At 40.1% G+C, this 21,045-nt stretch overlaps 1 protein-coding gene across 1 annotated transcript; it reads left to right on the top strand.

The window, feature by feature from the left end:
- Positions 1 to 16,353: 16,353 nt before the first annotated feature.
- Positions 16,354 to 18,831, top strand: LOC144716458 (F-box protein At4g05010-like). The gene is made up of 4 exons (XM_078591564.1): positions 16,354 to 16,402; positions 17,277 to 17,518; positions 17,623 to 17,697; positions 18,355 to 18,831. Exons 2-4 carry the CDS (start codon positions 17,318 to 17,320, stop codon positions 18,559 to 18,561), a joined length of 483 nt encoding a protein of 160 aa, XP_078447690.1. The 5' UTR covers positions 16,354 to 16,402; positions 17,277 to 17,317; the 3' UTR covers positions 18,562 to 18,831.
- Positions 18,832 to 21,045: the final 2,214 nt, after the last annotated feature.

Below are 21,045 nucleotides of genomic sequence, written 5' to 3'. Positions count from 1 at the left end.
AGAAATGTGAGATCTATGTGCCTCGTATTTCTAACCCCCCAAGGCAAATCAAAACCACAAGGGGAAATATGAAAAGTATAGAAAATAAAAAATTGGAGAGGCATCAAGCTTAATTATCCACATATTCTCGAATAGAGTGGACGACAGTATGCATACTCAGCTAAATGGTGAGTTCAATGGGTATTGGATAGTACCAAAAGAAAGAGCGGGATTGGAATTTTATGAAGTGTACAAAGAAGCTCGTAGAGGACTCAACTCTTGAGGAGCTCAATTGAAAAGAGAGAATGATAAGTGGTGAGAATTTCCCTAACCTAACCCTCACTTTCAAAGGGAACTAACCCACTTGAAAGAGAAATAGATCTTAAAGTCAACCATCATCATAAATTAAATTTTTGGCTTGGTTATGCATCATTGCTAAGGGACTAGCAATGATGCATAACCAAGCCAAAAGTTTAGCTACTACTACTACTACTACTACTACTACTACTACTTCCCCTTAGAGAACTTTACAGAAGGAAGAGATACACACAAAAGCGGGAGAGAGAGAGATGGAGAGAGATGGGAAGAGAAAGACACAACAGAAAATGAGGGGAAAAGGGAGAGACACACAAAAAGAAAAAGAGCGAAGGGAATAGGAAGACACAAAGATAAGGGACGAAGGAAGGGAGAGGGAGACACAAAAAGGCAGAGAGGGGAAGAGAAACACACAAAGAAAGAGGGATAGAGGAAGTTAGACACCGACCCAAAAAGAGAGAGAGGGATAGAGCAAGAGAGGGGGGAGAGAAATACCCAAAGAGAGAGGGAGGGAAGAAGGGAGAGAGACACAAGAGAGAGAGAGGAGGGGAGTCGTGTTTGTCCAACCGATATCAGGTATTGGACAACCAATTTCTGATTTTGACTTGCACTCTCATTTTATGATTGCTTCTTATTTCTTTTTAGAATTTTTACATGGTATTTAACCTCATTACATTGAAGAATCGATCTCCATGTGCATTTATGATAGTTCCTCGTATTACACACACTCAGAATCAATTTGCCGTGTGCATCTAATGCACGCAGCAATCGACTATGCGTGCATTAAAAAATTCATTAAGCATAACTATTTTTTTATTAAAATGAAAGCAGAACGCTGCGATGGGGTGCATTCTCATCTATTCAAATGCAGCATCATTCCACAATGATTTGCAGCCAATGGAAGCGCTCAATGATGTGTCAGAACAACATCCGATGATGGGGAAAACAAGCAAAAAGTGTTAGCCAATAAAAAAGTCCTTTTTTTAAATGCGTGGAAGAGAAATAAAACAATCCAATGGCCAGGATTAAGCGCAGTAAATCTGCGATATCTGTAGATCTAATCGTTAGATTGTGCCCAAATTTTGAGGGTAGGTTTGTCTTTTCACCCTCTACAATCTTTATGTTTGGATCTTTGAATGGAGGTCATGAAGAAGAGAAAGTGGACTTTGAAAGCTCTTCCCAGGGATCTGGCCAGAAAAAACACCGGTGATGCTTTGGAAGTTGACAGATCTTGGTTCATCATTGAAACTTGTAAGTTTCTAGTTTGCTTTTTGAACTTCTTCTTGAACGATTCTAGAACTCCAAGGCATGGGCAAAATGTAACGCCCTTGAAGTTGATTTGAATGGAAATTAACATTGCATTTTGATTTTGATTCAACATCTGACTTTTAATCCTTAGTTCTACATTTATTTTCATCCAATTTGGCATCTTAGATCTCTAGATTAGAGTCAAATTTCACCTTTAATTCATTTCCCCCCAAATGTTTCTAGTTTATCTCTCTAGGTTAATTCATCTGCTTTCTCTCTCTAGATTTAGAAATTGATTGTTTGAAAATTCAATTCAATATATAAAAAACTTATATCAAAATTTTATCAAAACATCCCTTTCTTTCTAATTAATTCCCAAATATCTTCCTAATTATCTTGATTTAATTATTGGGTAATCGGAATTAAATTGACATCAGAACCAAAATTATCCTATCTTTATTGTCTTGACCAAAAATATTAATATAAAAATTAAGCTTTTGTTAAATTTTGATTAATTTCAAAATAAAATTACACAGGATTAAGGCCTGTTAAATGGAAAATTAAATCATTATTGGAATAGTTCATTTGAATAGGATAAAAATTATTGCTTAACGCCTCCCTGTGGTTCGACCCCATGCTTGCGCTATACATAGTATACAGTGATTAAGGGTTATTAGAAAAATAATTGTATTAGTCTAGAAGAAAAAATACATACACATTTTACATACTAAATTTAGGCTCTGTATTCAGTGATTAGGGGTCATTATGTTGCGCGCGCAAACAGATGTTGTATGTGATATTATTAGAGAAATACCGCTTGGAATCTATATTCACCAAATATGAGTAGGAAAACTATATGAAAATAACATTTCTATTCTTTAAGCGCCTATAAGGAATATATTTGGATTCATAATCATGCAATGTGTAACATAATTTTTTAAGGGGAGGAAGGAAGAGAGAGAAAGAGAGGGAGGGGATGGGAAAGACAAAAAGAGAGGGCGGGAGAAGGGTGAGAGCTACACAAAGAGAGAGAGAGAGGGAGGGGGAGAGGAAGATCTAAAGAGAGACGGAGGGATGAAGGGAGGGAGGGAGAGAGGAAGTGAGGGAGAGATACAAAAAAGTGAGAGTGGGAGAGGAATACCTAAAGAGAGAGGGAAGAAGGGAGGAAGAGAAAGACATGAATATAAGGGAGGGATCACGGGAGGGAGAGACACAAAAAAAGAGTGAGGAGGACAGAAAGACACAAAGAGAGAGGAAGGGAGGGAAGGAGGGAGAGAGAGAGAGAGAGAGAGAGAGGGAAGAGAGAGTGGACATGAACTACAAGGAGAAAGCAAGGGAGAGAGAGACCCAGAAAGAGAGGGGGGATAGAAAGGCACAAAGAGAGAGGGAGGGGGAAAGGTGAGAGTGACATAAAGAGAGAGAGAGAGAGAGAGAGAGAGAGAGGGGAGAGACTGTCTTTCCTATTGCCACCCCCTTTATTCTATCTCCACCAATGACGTCTACAACCCAGATACCTGCACCACTATGATTTTCCCCACTCCCACTCCCTCACAGTGTCCTCCACCCTCATCTAAACCAGAAACACCACCTTCACCTGTTCCATCATCCCTTCTCTCTCCACCTACCTCGTCTCTCACTTCCACTCCCTCCATGCTTCTATTACCTACAATTTGTCAAACCATGGATATCACCCCGTAAAAATCCAAAACTCGGTCTCTTGTTGACATGTATGATTGAAATGTATGCGGCTAGCAAGCCATTCAGACATTCTACATCTCGTTCCAAGTTCATTAACATAATATATTCATTATAGTGCACACGTGATGCTTGTAATGAAGTCCATGAATACATGATTTGGAGTAGTGAATTATGACGAGATCTTAATATAAAGATCACTTGTTTTTAAGCATGTGTTTTAAACATTCATCTTCGAAGGATACTCGAGGAGGACATCAAAGTATTCACATAGAATAGCACTATCTAGCATCACTCATATGATGAGTATGGTTGGTCCTATCGCCATCAGTGTGATGACACTAAGAATAGATAGTAGGTGCTCTTAGTGGAAAGAGTTCACTGAATTGATCGTACGAATTCCTGAATGGTATTATACCAAACTGTCAATCAGGTCGATTCATGTCACGATTGGGTAAGTGGTCCTTAGACCTAAGACACCAAACACATATTGTGGATAGAGGATTGTACTTTGACTATGACGTATGTGTCCCTAATCATGGGATTCCAAAGAGTCCTGGTTTGGGTACATCGAGAAGTTCACGCAGACGATTGAGTGGTCAAGATAAGATCGCCCACCCTTGGTATAAGAGGTGACAGCTCAAGGAAGACGATGCGATGAGGTCCTTGGACAAGGCAGTGAAATACTAGAGAAGAGTTATCCAATAATTACTGAATGCATCAGTACAAACTCGGATGATCGATTAGGGTTTGACAGTTGACCATAACCTAAGTCGTCCAAGGAGCCTATACACACGTTAATGAGGGCTTAAACATACATGTAAACCAATGATGAACATGTTCCATGAAATGAGTCAATACACACTCTTTTGAATCTTCTAGAGCACGAGGTGTAGCTTGGCACCCCACGTGTTGGAGACTAAACTTATCGATTGGGTTAAATCGATACGACATTAATTAATTTATATGATGATATAGTTAATTAATTTAGAATGCCAATATAGGTTATTGGGTCTCTATAGTCATTAACTAGACTGATACAAGGGCCTAGAGGGTCACACTCAAATGGTCTTTTGGACATCATAGTACATCCTTAAGTTTTGGGGGTTTTTTAAAAAATACCCTCTTAGTATAAATAGGGAAAGGCCCTCAATGAAATTCACCCATGCCATAATTTTTTAGGGGCCTTGCCCTTCTTCTCCACTCTCCCTACAACCTCTCATCATGCCCAATACGATCAAACGACATAATGACGATGGTGGAGGTCGAACGGGGCTTGTCAATGAGAAGGAGGAGATTTGACATGTCGTGGATCGTGTGGATACATCTAGAGGCTGCACACTTGAGCAGCTCGACTTGTCTCACTCTGGGATCCAAGAAATCATGGGAGCAAATTGTGAAAATGTACTTCATTTAATGTTTTAATAATTTCGTACGTTTTCACAAATGTCTTCTGCTGCGTATCGTTTTGATTTGTTCATCCAGATCTAGGCCTCTAGAACCCAACAATCTATACCTCCACTAATCAACCTCCCTCCACCTCATGACACTACTCTCTACCCGAATGCCTCATCGCCTCACTTTTCTCCTCACCTCAACCAACTTCCTATTCCTCTATTGCTAACCACCCCCATTGGTTGCAAGCTATCCAATATGAATACTGATAAGCCAAAAATAGGGGTAAAAATTACGCAAAATTTTTAGCCCTTGTCGTTGTGAATTTTTGGCTTATGCAATAAAATTTATAAAACTCTACTTAATATGTATAGTGATAAGTATGAGTGTCGTCCAAGGGAGGCAAGTAGGAATTTCAATTTGATTTTATTTTTGGTGTTTTAGATCCTAATTAGAGTGAATTTGATCTTCAATGAGGATCAAGTCACCCTAATTAAGTGAGAATTTAGAGAGGGGGGTAGAAGAGATGAGATGAAAAGAAGAAATGTGGGCTCTAGATTGAATTAATTGATCCAATTGGATGGATCAAAGAATTCAATTAGAGAGGTTGGAAGAAATTTTTGATTTAAGTTTGCTGGTTTTGAGAATTTGCTAAATCAGAAATAAAAAGGGAAATCTTAATCTCCTAAGAATTAAAACTAAATTTTTTAGAGTTTTCTTTTGGAATGCAATTGAATGCCAAGGTAAATCCCTCAATTTCTCCTCTCAATCCTAATCAGGGCTTGTACATGCCGCTCAAGCCAAGCAATTTAGAAGTTCAGATCAGAATAGAGATGAAGAAACAAACAACTTAACCTAATTCATTCAAAATGCATAAAAGTTCAAATACAATAAAGGAAAAAAAGTACCAGATAACTTGATCCAAGCTAGAGCTCCTCCCTGTCTTGCAGCTGTGATAGAGCACCATCCAGAATGAGCTCCCCTCTCGAAATTTAGCTTTTATACTTAGGTTATAGGGTAAAAATCACCATTTTACCCCGTTTAGTACTTAATATTTATCTATCAATGTAGGCTAGATCTGAATGATCTAACGCATAGATAGAAAGAGGATCAAGACGAACAAATCCATAAAAATCATCTCAATCGGACTTCAGGATCAAACGTTATTAATAAATCAATTTTAAAACCAATTTAATCCATTGGATTTAAAATTGATTTATTTATTAGTTTCGTTTTAAACACGCAATGACGTGTCGCTCTCTCATTGGCTGGCGATTTTGAATCCTCCTTTTTGCAGAAAAGTCCTTAAAAGCCTGGAATTGCTTTTGGACGCCGCCCAAAAGTAATTGCGTATATGCCCCTAGCGCACTCTCTCTCCTCCGATTTCTCCTAAAACATTAAAAATATATATTAAAAATTGCAATAAAACCCTGAATGATTTTAAATAGGATCTTTACGCCTGCCGTGGCGACCGAGAGCTGTTTTCAGGGTCTTTTTGCAACGAAACGTTGCAAAAAGGCCCCGAAAAGTCTAGAAATTGCATAAATACATTTTTTTCTCTTATAAATATGCCCTTTTTTCATAGAATAAATGCATTTCTTCTTGAAATAAATCCCAGAAAATTCCTAAAAATTCGTAAAAAATTCTAGAAAATTCTAGAAAATTCCCTGATTAATTCCCATGTTGATAAATGTCGAAAAAAACTTTTTAATGTGCCATTTTCATCCAAAAATAATTATTTCGAGCTTCAATAAATCCTTAAAAATTCATATAATTAACAGAAAATTAGGGAAAAATCAGAAATTACTTGGAAGCATTATTTTTGTGTAAATATATGATAACAACCCAAATTTAAGCCTTTTAAATGCATAAATCATGCTAATAACATGAAATAAAGACCGAAATTAGGGTGTTATCCCCCTACTTAGACCAAAAATTCACAACGACAAGGGCTAAAAATTTTGCGTAATTTTCACCCCTATTTTTGGCTTATCGAAGATATACATATACCCCCCTACTTAGACATTGCTAGTCCCTTAGCAACATCTAAGTACTTTGCTGAATTATCATCTCTTTCATCCTGTAAGTCAGACAACAAGTGTGGGAAGTGTTAAGTGTATCAAGCACAAGCCGAACTAAAACACTAAATGACATTTTGAGCTCCGACCTTTTCAGGAATGTGGGGTTTCTTTCTCCTTGGCTTGGATCCCTAAGTGGATGAGAAGGGAGTGTACTTGTTTCTAGGTATAACGCTATACTCCTCAGGTAAACTCTCTCCACTCATGTGCAGCTGGCCTCACATCTCTAGCGAGCAAGATCACTCTCCCGAGGTGACGGCCACCTAGTACTTGCCTCTCCATTAGCCTTTTCTCTTTCCTAAGAATAGAAGAAGCCATTTCCTCCTCCTGTTGAGCACAGAATATTGAACACAACGAGAAGAATATATGATAGAGTTGTGATGGGGGAGAATGAGACTTTGTGAAAGAATTAGGGTGAGCATGTACAATGAGAGATTTATGGTCCAACGGGTGCGGTGCTACCTTGGATAACCTACTCCCAAGATTTTTAGAGGAAGTGAGGGAGATAGAAGAGATGAGACCAATGTGATGATATAGAGAATAAAGACCATCTTGCCCTGAATTGAAAGTCAAAACCAGAAATGGTGCAAGTCAAACCCCTCCTTTCTCTTTGTCTTCTTCTCATTCCTCTTGTCTTTTTTTTTCTTTTTTTTTTCAAACTCCTTTTTTTTTTGCTTCTTCTTTTTTTTTGTATATCAAACAAAGAGGATAACAACAAATGAAACACTTTCCATGACTTAAATGGTTTTCCAAACATCTTGTCACAACTAGCATGAGTGTTATAACAATCACACTGGTCTAGGAAGAAGAGATAGAAGAATAAGATTTAGATAATGTAGAGTGAATTATGGACAGAAAAAGAGTTGAAGAGGTAGTATCGGAGTGATACCGTGGAAAGGGAGATAGATGTACTTGGGAGATAGGTATATCTTCGGTAGTGGGAGCAAGGTGGTGGAGTCAGGTTATGATGGATATGGCGTGAAGTGTGTGGAACAATGAGGTGGATGGAGATGGTGGATTCTGTGCATAGGACTTGGAGAATGACTGCCCACTATTTTGGAATGAAAGTAGGCTAATGGTGGGACGAAATACATAAGTGGGATCGGCTATTTTGAGCTGATTGGAATGGGGGATCTCAATTCACTCATCACTCTCCTTTGAAGTATAGAGCTTCTACCCTTAGACTTTCCATCATCTAATCAACCACTAGACGACCTCCCCAATTTGACATTGAACCCACATTGCTCAAAATCACTTGTGTTGCACCTCAACATGTTCCTGATCCGCTCTAGGAGCTTAACTTCTCTACACATGTTTCCAAACCACTGGATGAAAGAAAATTAATTCATGTATGTGCATGTTAAATATCGTTAAAAGCAGGTTCAATTCACGTAGTATTCTTTGAAATTAATCACATGAGTCAACGTTTTCCATATAAAATGAACTAGCTCCCCCCCACTAAAACACGCATGGTCCTCAATGCATAACGATTAAAATAACGAAAAGGAAAATTGAGGGAGAGAATTGCAAACAGTGGGGATGGACTTGAGGCTTGTTGTTTAGATGATAGATGTAAAATCTTGAATACGTCATGCTGCATTTGACAATCTTCCCGTGAGAGCTGTGGATACGAGGCCCCATTCCTGAAACAAAACAAAAAACAAAGCGAGCAAAATGGACAAGAAAATAAAACTAACAAGAAAATAAAGTAAGGATAAAGATAAAATTCCAAGGGATTCAAACAAACGGTACTAGTATGGATTTAGGGATCCATAACGCCTTACGTGATAATTTCTTAAAGGGTTCTAAGATGGATTTAGGAATCCATACTTGGTGCCGTAGATTTGGGATCGGAATGACCGTCGACCTTGTAACGGTTGATTGCCTAGGAGTCCATTTCCTTTTCTCATGTATTTTATTGCCCTTGATGATTCCTCTTGTCTACAAACATCCTCTTCATGCCAGCATTTGTCTTTATTCTATTATTTGTTGTTCTTTTGTTCTTCCTATTTGGCATGGAGGTTGAGGGAATATCAGCAATATCTTTATGCAAGTTTTTATTATCCAAACTACACTCCTCTGTGCTCCTTCTCATTTTGCACTTTTCCTCTTGTAATACCTTGATACTGTTCTGTAAGTAGTGATTAATTATTGTCAAGGCCACGAGTCGTATTTGGGAATGCAAACATGAGGGTTTACAATGAGTTTGGATAACTGAAGTAGTAGATGGTGACGTGGAACCTTTGTTTTCAAGGATAGAAGTAGTTGTTGAGGCATGATTGTCCTCGTCAATATTTTCCTTAGAGATTTCTTATCCTCTGCCCTAAAGTGTCCACTTCTACTCTTGAAGGGTCAGCTAGCTTAAGGGTAATTCTCTTATCATTTTCTCTAAGGATAACTTCCTTAAACTCTACGTTTATCACCGCTCTTGCTAATCTTAAGAAAGATCTCCCTAAAACAATAGGTGCTTTCTTTGTCGTTCCCTCTAAGATGAAAAAATCAGATTTAAATCGACATCCATTAATATCAACACATGCATTGGTGATTTGGCCACTAGGAGTGATATGAATACCATCATCAAAGCATATGAGTTGGGAAGATGGCGTCACCTTACCTATAGGGTGTCTCTCTAGGACAGTTGAAGGGATGATACTATGGTTTGAGCCTAGATCTATAAGCACATTGTGGAATCTACTTCCTCCAATATCACACACTATTCTAGAGTCCTTTGGCTCTGTAATCCTCCTCGACTCTCGACTAACTTTAGGTACCTCCAAGTCTAGAATCTCGGATTGAGTTGGGGGAAGTTGGAATAAAGGCTCCTCCTCCCTACACACTTCCCTACTAGGCTCTAATATTCTAGAGTTCTCCATCTTCTCTAATCTTTCATGTAAGTTCACCATTTGATCCTTCATTAGTGATAGCACTGATATGATCGTGGGATCTATAGGAGCTTGTGTATGAAGCTTAGGCACACTAGAACTCCTAGGAGAGCTATCACCCTTAGAATCTATTGGTTGTGAGGGAACTTTACTTCCAATTTCCATAGATAAATCTATTGTAGCATCATCAGTTGTTCTTCTAATAAATTCATGATCATAAGATGCTCCCTCTAAAGATATAGGAGGAGTACTACAGTCGTGGAAAGATCGAACATTCTCATCTACTATTTTGTTATTTTCCTCTTCCGTCCTCTTTAATTCTCTATTTGCAACATCTACCTCAACTCATCTCCATGAAGGCTTTTGTATGATCTTTCTCTGAGTGTTAAATATTCCTCAAATGAAGGTGCCTTGTAATGGTCCCCTATTGTTCGCCGTGTTTGATTACTAGAGTGTCCAAATACGCTCATAGGAGGTGAAGATGTCTGGGTACTATCTGTCTCTATTTTTCCCTCCCTTGCAGCTTGCATCGCAAGCTCTTTCACTGTCATTCTAACCTTTGGCTGCATATTTTTCATTTACGTAAATCTAGATTCACTAATCAAGGATTAGATAAATAGGATGACAAAAAGGCACTAAAAGGATAATTATTCCCAAAATCAAACGCTCATTGCATATAGATGTTCAAGAAAATTAAAATATGATATTCTCTATTGAAGTTAAAAAATTATCAGAAATTTAGAGTTATTAAAAATCAAAGAGAGAAATCACTAAACCAAATAACTCATTTAAGATTTCAAAATACTTCATAGGCACTCAATTGATAAGAATCAAAACCAATTAAATTCCTTAGCGTTGCTTCCCCGGCAGCGGCGCCAATTGATAAGCCAAAAATAGGGGTAAAAATTACGCAAAATTTTTAGCCCTTGTCGTTGTGAATTTTTGGCTTATGCAATAAAATTTATAAAACTCTACTTAATATGTATAGTGATAAGTATGAGTGTCGTCCAAGGGAGGCAAGTAGGAATTTCAATTTGATTTTATTTTTGGTGTTTTAGATCCTAATTAGAGTGAATTTGATCTTCAATGAGGATCAAGTCACCCTAATTAAGTGAGAATTTAGAGAGGGGGGTAGAAGAGATGAGATGAAAAGAAGAAATGTGGGCTCTAGATTGAATTAATTGATCCAATTGGATGGATCAAAGAATTCAATTAGAGAGGTTGGAAGAAATTTTTGATTTAAGTTTTGGTTGGTTTTGAGAATTTGCTAAATCAGAAATAAAAAGGGAAATCTTAATCTCCTAATAATTAAAACTAAATTTTTTAGAGTTTTCTTTTGGAATGCAATTGAATGCCAAGGTAAATCCCTCAATTTCTCCTCTCAATCCTAATCAGGGCTTGTACATGCCGCTCAAGCCAAGCAATTTAGAAGTTCAGATCAGAATAGAGATGAAGAAACAAACAACTTAACCTAATTCATTCAAAATGCATAAAAGTTCAAATACAATAAAGGAAAAAAAGTACCAGATAACTTGATCCAAGCTAGAGCTCCTCCTGTCTTGCAGCTGTGATAGAGCACCATCCAGAATGAGCTCCCCTCTCGAAATTTAGCTTTTATACTTAGGTTATAGGGTAAAATCACCATTTTACCCCGTTTAGTACTTAATATTTATCTATCAATGTAGGCTAGATCTGAATGATCTAACCGTACAGATAGAAAGAGGGGATCAAGACGAACAAATCCATAAAAAATCATCTCAATCGGACTTCAGGATCAAACGTTATTAATAAATCAATTTTAAACCAATTTAATCCATTGGATTTAAAATTGATTTATTTATTAGTTTCGTTTTTAAACACGCAATGACGTGTCGCTCTCTCATTGGCTGGCGATTTTGAATCCTCCTTTTGCAGAAAAGTCCTTAAAAGCCTGGAATTGCTTTTGGACGCCGCCCAAAAGTAATTGCGTATATGCCCTGCGCACTCTCTCTCCTCCGATTTCTCCTAAAACATTAACAATATATATTAACAAATGCAATAACCCCCTGAATGATTTTAAATAGGATCTTTACGCCTGCCGTGGCGACCGAGAGCTGTTTTCAGGGTCTTTTTGCAACAAAACGTTGCAAAAAGGCCCCGAAAAGTCTAGAAATTGCATAAATACATTTTTTTCTCTTATAAATATGCCCTTTTTTCATAGAATAAATGCATTTCTTCTTGAAATAAATCCCAGAAAATTCCTAAAAATTCGTAAAAAATTCTAGAAAATTCTAGAAAATTCCCTGATTAATTCCCATGTTGATAAATGTCGAAAAAAACTTTTTAATGTGCCATTTTCATCCAAAAATAATTATTTCGAGCTTCAATAAATCCTTAAAAATTCATATAATTAACATAAAATTAGGGAAAAATCAGAAATTACTTGGAAGCATTATTTTTGTGTAAATATATGATAACAACCCAAATTTAAGCCTTTTAAATGCATAAATCATGCTAATAACATGAAATAAAGACCGAAATTAGGGTGTTATCAAATACCAAGCGCTACTCCACGACAACACGAGGTCTCTAGTTCCCCGTCCATCGGACCGTAACATTGTAGGATGTAAATGGATCTTCCACACGAAATATCATTCATACGTCTCCATAGAACGCTACAAAGCTTGCCTAGCAGCCAACGACTACTTTCAAAAAGCCGTCATCATGTGATAAAAAACACAATAATCCGCCTTCTACTTATGGTTGGTATCTGATGTAGCTAGGAGCTTTGCCAAATTGATGTGAGTAACGCCTTTCTACACGAGGACTTGGATGAGGTAATTTATCTAGAGCAACCTCCAGGCTTCTCCCGGCCCACCTTTCCCTCTCATGTTTGTCGCTTAAACAAATCCCCCATGGCCTCAAACAAACATACGTGCCTGGTTTCACGAGCTTACCACCTTCCTCCTCTCCTTAGACTTCAACGATTCCAAAACAGACCCCTCTCTCTACTATCACCTTCTTCCACTCCCTGTTTACCTTTTGATTAACGTCAATGACATCCTCCTCATTCTCCCCCCATCAAACGAGATCTCCGTGGTGTTATCGTCTCTACAATCAGCTTTCCCCATTTCGGCCCCACCCATCACTTTCTGCGCCTCGAGCTCACACCGCATAAGTCTGGCATGCATCTCTCACAATCTCGAAATATTCTTTCCACTCTTAAGAAGCACCACATGGATAAATGCAAACCACTTTCCACTGACTCTCCTTTGTCACACAGAACCACCAGTGAATCACCGCCTGGGGATGCATCCACCTTTAGAAGAAACGTTGGTGCACTGTAATATCTCACACTAACATGACCAGACATTGCCTTCACAGTCAATTGGGCTTTCCAATTCATGGACAACCCACAATTCTTAGACCGGGCTCGCGCCAAGCATCTCCTTTGCTACCTCAAAGGATGTATCCTCCATGATATCTTCTTTTCATCCTCATCTAATCTATCTATTTATATATAGATTATGAGACAGGGCAGGTTCTACAACCGATAGAGGCTCCACCACCAGCTACTTAATCTTCCTTGGAAATACCCTTATTGATTGGAGCTCAAAGAAAAAAAGCACTGTCTCAAGGTAGAACACTGAAGCTGTATACAAGGCCATCAGAGACACCACTGCGAACTCCTTTAGCTACGATCGCTCCTTTCATGAGCTTAATCTTCTAGCCCAAGATTCACCCATGCTCTGGTATGACAACATCAGAGCTACCTACCTCGCAGCCAACTTAGTCTTCCATGCAAGAACTGAGCACATGGATATTGACTTCCACTTTAATCGTGAACAAATTGCGGCCTGCCATCTTAGAATACAGTTCACATCATCCCAAGATCAACTAGGTGACCTGCTCATCAATCCATTATCCAAGCATCATCTCCGATATATTCTCCCCAAGATCAATCTCGTTTCGACAATGATCTCGAAAGCAGCCACTGAAGATAGAACGGTTCCAAATGACATAACTGTTTCTACATGTTAATGGTCGCCGACGGTTTGCCCGACTGTTAAACTCATGTTTATCAAAGGATAAAATACACAGAAAATATTAGTTCTTCTCTCTCTTTCTCAGATTCTTCTCAGCGGAAGAGGGAGGGAGAGAGAGGGAGGAATGAAGAGAGACACAAAGAGAAAAGGAGCGAGAGAGGGAGGGAGAGAGAGGGGTAGAGAAAGATGCAAAGGGAGAGAGAGGGAGGAATGAAGAGAGACACAAAGAGAAAAGGGGAGAGAGAGAGAGAGAGGAAGGAAGGGAGAGAGAGACACAAAAAGAGAGAGAGAAGGGGAGAGAAAGACACAAAGACAGAGAGAGAGAGGAACGGCGAGAGAGACACGAACCGTAAGAGAGAGAGAGAGAGAACGCGAGAGAAAAATACAAAGAGAGAGGGAGGGAGGAAGGGAGAGAGAGAGCGAGAAAGAGAGAGAGACGGGGAAGAGAAATACACAAAGAGAGAGGTAGGAAGGGGAGCGACAGAAAAGGAGGGTGAGGGATAGATTGAAACAAAGTGAGGGTAAGGGAAGAAGGGAGAGAGAGACACACACACAAAGAGAGAGAAAGACATAGAGGGAGGGTGAGAGAGGGGGGGAGAAAGACACAAAGAGAGAGGGAGAGAGAGACATACAGAGAGAAAGGGAGGGAGGGCGAGATGGAGAAGAGGGAGAGAGACAGACAGAGAGAGAGGAGGGAGGGAGGGCGAGATGGAGAAGAGGGAGAGAGACAGACAGAGAGAGAGGAGGGAGGGAGGGAGAGAGTCAGGGAAAGTGGGAGAGAGAGAAGGTAGGGAGGGAGAGAGGTCGAGAGAGAGAGTGAGGAGAATATCGAGAAAGGCAGATGGAAAGGGAGGGGGGGAGAGAGAGAGAGAGGAACTGAGTGGAGGAGAAAGACAGAAAGAGAGAAAGGGGGAACAGGGCGGGAGAGAAAGACACAGAGAGAAAGAGGAACAACGCGGGAGAGAGAGAACGAGGAACATAGAGGGACAGAGCGGACACGAAAGACAAACAGAAACAGGGAGAACAGAGTGGGGGAGAGAGGGAAGGAGAACGAGAAGGGGAGAGATAAGAAGGGAGGGAGGGAGAGAGACAAAGAGAGAGAGAGAGAGAGAGAGAGAGAGAGAGGGAAGGAACCAGGCAGAGACAGAGAGAGAGAGAGAGAGAGAGAGAGAGAGAGAACCAGGCAGAGACAAAGAGAGAGAAGGGGGGTGACAGAGAAGGAATGCGTCAGAGACAAAGAGAGAGAGAGAGAGAGAAAAAGAGAGAGAGAGAGAGAACCAGGCAGAGACAAAGAGAGAGAAGGCGGGTGACAGAGAAGGAATGCGTCAGAGACAAAGAGAGAGAGAGAGAAAAAGAGAGAGAGAGAGATTGGGAGAGACAGAGAGAGACCGAGTAGAGAGTAAATAGAGTGAGGGAACGAGGCAGAGACAAAGAGAGAGAGCGGGAGAGACAGAGAAAGACCGAGTGAGAGAGAGAAAGGGAGAGACCTGTGATAAAACAGAGATTAAGACTTCGAGAGACCGAGTGAGAGGAGAGAGTAAGAGAGAGACAAAACGAAAGAACAGAGAGAGAGAGTCATAGAACAGAGAGAGAGAGAGAACGAGGGATAGAATACAGAGAGCGAAAGAGAGAGAAAGAGAGAGAGAGAGAGAAAGAAAGAGAGACAGAGAGAGAACAGAGAGAGCGAGAGAGAGAGAGAGAGACAGAGAGCAAAAAAAAGAGAGACAGAGAGAGAACAGAGAGAGCGAGAGAGAGAGAGAGAGAGAGCAAAACAGAGAGAGACAGAGAGAGAGCGAAAGAGAGAACAGAGAGAGCGAGAGAGCAGAGAGAAAGAGAGACCACGAGAGAGATATAAACAGTGAGACAGATATAGAGAGAGAGGGAAAGAGGGAATGAGAGAGAGAGAGCTACAGACTGACAGAGATACAGAGTGAGAGAGAGCTCGAGACAGACAGATACAGAGAAAGATAGAGTGAGAGAGAGCTCGAGACAGATAGAGATACAGAGAGAGAGAGAGAGAGAGAGCTAGAGAGCTAGAGAGACAGATACAGAGAGAGAGAGAGGGAGAGAGCTTGAGACAGACAGAGATACACAGAGAGAGAGGGAGAGAGAGAGCTGGAGACAGACAGAGATATAGAGAGAGAGAGGGAGAGAGAGAGAGCTAGAGACAGACAGAAATACAGAGAGAGAGAGAGGGAGAGAGAGAGCGAGAGAGCTAGAGACATACTGAGATACAGAGAGAGAGAGAGCTAGAGACATACAGAGATACAGAGAGAGAGAGAGAGAGATTTCATAAGTCAAAGTCAATGCTTGAGGGGCTCTCGTGGTCAACGGGAATGGTCGGTGGGCAGCCCAGTTTCACCGGCGCCCCCAACCAACCCTTTCTGACAGACTGACAAGCCGACGCGGTAAACCGATCCCCCCGCGAAGAAACCGATCAACCGATCATACCCCCACGTCACCCACCCACCCCGCGGTCGCCCCGCTCAGCCGCCCACTTCCCAACGTGCTGCTTCGACCAACCTCCTCCCGCCACGTGTCCTCCCTCCGCCACGCGGCGCCAGCTAAGTGGATAAGCCCGTTCCGGAAAGCGCGGGAACTGCCTAGAGCCATTTTTCTAAATTTCCACGCAACCTCATTCCAGGGTATTTTCGGAATTTCGGCTGCTCTTTTCAAAAAGCAGGGGTCTGTCCCCAACCCTATATATATCGAAGATGGCCGTTCAGGTGAAAGCGACCAGCACGCCGAAGAAAGAAGTGTCCCTCCGGATCGAAGGCTCTAGTCGGTGAGCGATCTGACGATGTTTGTTTACATTTTTTTATTTATTTGTTTGGATTTGTTTCTTGATTCGTATATGTTCTTTAGTTCTCGATTTCTCGCGTTGCCGAAGATCTGTGGTTTGATTGGACCGGCTGGATTTCGTTTTTCTGCTTGATTTTTATCCGGTGCGGGATCATTTTCTGCTCTTATTGGGATATCTTGAGAGTGCAGTCCTGTTTCGAGTTTTTTAGGTTGAATTTTGTGTCTGATCTACTATTGCCTACCGTTTTGCATTTTGGAAGCGTCGAAGTTTTTAAATCGTTATTAATGGTTAACATCTTGCTGAGTTTTGCATGTTTAAGTGGTCTGGTCCGTGGTTTTTTTATGTGGCGGATCTAGACTTTGGTTGCGTCTCCTAGTTTCTACATTTCTATCTCTGTTCCAATGATCTTGCGGGATGATGATTGCATGCTATTTTGTGTTTTTAGATAGTTAACAAAATATTAGAGAAAATAGTGTTCGGCTGAAGAGGCGAAATAGAGATCAACTTTGCCAGGAGGCTTCTCAAATACTAGTGCTTCGTTAGCTTCCTGCATCGTCGCTTCATCAGGAGTATTCATCTCGTTATTTCATCGAAGATTGGAGATTCACGTCAGTCGGCTCTTCCAATTTTCAAGAACTGACCATCAGTAACTGAATCATGTCCTCTATTCACGAGAAACTGTTTTCTCGTACTCGAATGGTAAAAAAAATGGCATTCTTCATTCTGATGCGTTAATTTAGCACTTATAGTCCGCAATTTTTCTTCTTGTTTTCTTCTACCCAACCGCTTGTGATCATGGGACGCTGTCTAATTAATAAAATTACTTTCCACTCATAACGAAAATCGAATCGTGCAGTATCAACAGGGGTTTCTTTGTGGACATTATCTTCTTCAAGAATGGGAATAGAGCTTTCTGAAGTTGCCCAGAGAGTGAGGCTCACTTTACAAAAATGTGAGCCTCACACGAGGACTATTGGCTGGAAACGCATCGCCGTTCCCCTCTCAGAGGACGATGTCAAAGATGAAAAACAACCGCTGCCAAGCAGAATTAAGCCCACGCCATCAAACCGACTTGAATCTCTACCTGAGGAGATCTTGGTAAACTCTTCACCAAAAAATAAACGAACGACCCGAAAATATTGACAACCCTAAACTTTGTTCTTCGAATACGGATTTAATTTATGGATGATGATATGTTGCAGGTCCGGATCTTGTGCATGGTCAACCGAGAAGATCTCAAGGAGCTCATCCTGGTCTCAAAGGCCTTTCGTAATGCTGTAAGATGTTTGGTCTTCTTCTACTGCTCTTTTCTCTCCCCCCCCCCACCTGTCCGTTTATTTCTCCCTCTTACTACCTCTCTATTCCTTTTTCTTGGTCCTTTCCGTTTATCTATCTCTTACTCTCTTTCTCTCTCTATCACTTTTTCCTTGGTCTCCCCCTGATCTTCTATCTGTATCTACTCCACCCCATTTCATTTTCTCTCTACCACTTTTTTCTTGGTCTTCCCCTGATCTTGTCTCTTTTCCCTCTCCATCCCATTTATCTCTCTCCTACTCTCTTTCTCTCTATCCCTTTTTTCTTATTCTCCCCCTGATCTTCTCTCTATCTCCTCTCCATCCCATTTATCTCTCTTATCTCTTTCTACTTCTATTCCTTTTTTCTTATTCTCCCCCAAATATTCTCCCTCTCCCCTCTCCACCCATTTATCTCTCTCTTTCTCTCTCTATCACTTTTCCTTGGCGTTTTCCTGCTCTGACTCATTTATAACTCTCTCTGCCTTGTCTTCTCTCCTTCCCACCCATTCATCACACTCTCTTACCCTCTTTGACTCTCTCTCAGTTCTTTTGGTATTCTCCTTTCCACACATTTACCTCAATTTCTCTGTTTCTTTTTTACTTACTCTTTCTCTCTCTGTGTGGATGGGTGCTGTTCAGGCTCTGCTTGCCAAGAAGTCCCACTTTGACGTCAGCACGCCCATCGCCAAACGCTCCGCCGGCAACGATCTAGAGATGGACGAAGCGCCAAATGCCCCCCTAAGGATATCCAGGCCCTCCAGGCTGCTCAACCCTATAGACCTTGCCAGCATCGCCGTCGCCCTGTTCACGTCGAAGAAGAGGCCTTCGCATCAAGGTTTGCTTTGATAGGTGGCCTTTGCATCAAGATTGATTGATGTACACCGCCATTCTTCCTTCAATTTCTCGTTGAAAAATTGGTATATTTGTAAGTATGTAGAGTTCCACATGGAGCAAGGAATACATACAAACATGAGGATAATTTCTGAATGAGTTGGTTCAGTAAAGTAGAATCATGCAGCCTTGGTAGTCTGTCCTTACATATGATGTATTTAAACATGATCTTTAATGTATCTGATGGCGCCCATATTGGCATACTTTATGAAGTTTGTTGGGATGTGTCGTCTCTGTTGGAATGTCTGTTATCCGCGGGCATTTCATTGTGCTTGGTAATCCTCTTTTCTGGGTTTGCTCATATCCAAATACGCTTCTGTGAGTGTCTATTATTCGTAAAATTCAAATTCAAATATGTTTTCAATAAGGTTATAATATGCTGTAGGGTCAGATGACCTACCATTAGACATGGTCGTTCGGTCCCTTTTGTGCGAATTTGTGCAAATCGTTCGTTATGTTCGTAATATTCGTAAAATTCAAATATGTTTTCAATAAGGTTATAATATGCTGTAGGGTCAGGTGACCTACCATTAGACATGGTCGTTCCGTCCCTTTTGTGCGAATTTGTGCAAATTGTTCGTTATGTTCGGTTTTCCAAACATGAGAATATCAAGTTCGAATAGATCATCGCACAGACTCGTGTGCAGTTCTAATGTTTGCTTTGTGCGAATTTTGTTCTAATTTTGTTCGAATGTGCGAATTGTGCTCGTTTTTGCACAAAAAAAGAACAGAACAAAGAACAAGGCCCTGTGTGGTTCTTTTGTGTGAATTTTTTGTTCGCTTCAAAGGAACAAAACAAAAGAACCATGTCTACCTACCATGATCAGCTACTTTGAGGCCAATTCAAATATATTGATCATCCAAAAAGCTTGTTATATCGAAGATCACATCAGAATGTCAAAATCAGATCAATTTTTTTCAAATATAATATTTATCAGACCTTCAGATCTGATCAGGATTGCACCAAACCGACAAGGCAAAGTCAGAGGTAATTAAAAAATTGTAATTTCATTCATAAACTATCAGGGCTAGGGATGATGATACAGTAACCCCCTTAAAATAATCATTATTTTGACTATTTCTACAATGATTCACGAGTTTTTTATTTTCATCCGCATCAACAATCAGATTCCATCGCCTCAGCAAAAACAAATAAAAGAAAAAAAAATGATGTCGTTTGGGTTTGGCACGTTTTTTTAAAATTTTTATAAACACTTCAGAGAAAGACAACAAAAAGCGACTAGTTTTGCAATGCGCGCTTGACACGTGGAGGCAGTACGGATAGCTTTCTTGACTGAGGCCACAAGATATGCCACGTGGAGGTTGTTGATGACAGGAATCTATATATGTGTACTTTATTATTAATTTAAAACATAATTCATATATGTTGATAAATAAGTTTCGTATTTTTTTGGCATATCATGTCATTTTCACCCAAGTTGCCCTTTTTCATGATTTTAAGTGCTATTTTTTGGATTACGTATGCCTAACCTTTCTCAAGGTCAAACATTTTGAAATCCGATCACATTATTGAGTTAAATTATTGCAGGACATAAGTGAAACGAATAATTCAAAAGAAGAAGGCAAGAAGAAAGATAATCGTAGTAAACTCTTTAATTTTTCCTAAGTTTGAATTTTCAAATATTACTAAAGAAACTAACCTTCTCCTTCCTTCGGTTTCTATTTTTTATTTTTCAAATGGCAAATAATAATGTAACTTCATTTGACTCTTATTAAGTTTCTAATTTATTGCTAGAAGTTTCACGGAAAATGCCCTCTATTCTTAGATTTACGAATCTATGAACTTCATTGAATCAAGCTTAGTGATTTTTCCCTTGATTTTAGTCTTTTTTTAGAATTATTTCAGGCATTAAAAATAGACCAAAAAGGGTGGTCCCCGTCTGCTGACGTGACAGGCCCACGTGGCACACGTGGCTTACGCGGCGGCGCGCGGGCGGCGCTCGCGTGGTACCAAAAGGAAACTTGAGTTAGAATCTAGTTTTAACCCCGTAACCTTCCGATTCAAGAATATACCCCTGCTTCATTTTCTAGGACACGTGGCGCGGTGATGCGCGTTAGATGCAGCAAGAAATTTGAAGCCATTGATTCTTTAAAACGGTCTGTAATGACGACACGTGGATCATTCTGAGCCTTCCGATCAAGATCTAACGGATACATATCTTATCTTCTATGGGGTTTGATTGTCGTATCGAAGCTTAAATTAGCTTAAAGTAGATCGAATTTTATGATTTAGGATTAAATTAGATCTCCCCGAATTAACTATCGATGCATTGAACCCTAACTACTGTAATCAATCATCTAATTATGTGAATTAGGATTTGATTTGATTAGAGAAAGAAAAGACCAGAAAATTGCAATACCCTCCCAACACGACGAAAATTGGAGTTCAGGACGTATCGGGCGGTATATAAAGCGCAC

The sequence above is a fragment of the Wolffia australiana genome, chromosome 2 (genome assembly GCF_029677425.1).
Source record: "Wolffia australiana isolate 7733 chromosome 2, ASM2967742v1".
NCBI lineage: Eukaryota > Viridiplantae > Streptophyta > Magnoliopsida > Alismatales > Araceae > Wolffia > Wolffia australiana.
The sequence above is the reverse complement of the archived record's forward strand: the minus strand, read 5'-3'. Positions and strand labels throughout refer to the sequence as shown.

What these genes read in the sequence shown, in the direction of transcription:
- LOC144716458 (XM_078591564.1), top strand. Translation starts at nt 17,318, where the DNA reads ATGGGAATAGAGCTTTCTGAAGTTGCCCAGAGAGTGAGGCTCACTTTA. An exon ending in CTCTACCTGAGGAGATCTTG is followed by an intron (nt 17,519 to 17,622) that starts GTAAACTCTTCA and finishes GATATGTTGCAG; the next exon opens with GTCCGGATCTTGTGCATGGT. An exon ending in CAAAGGCCTTTCGTAATGCT is followed by an intron (nt 17,698 to 18,354) that starts GTAAGATGTTTG and finishes GGTGCTGTTCAG; the next exon opens with GCTCTGCTTGCCAAGAAGTC.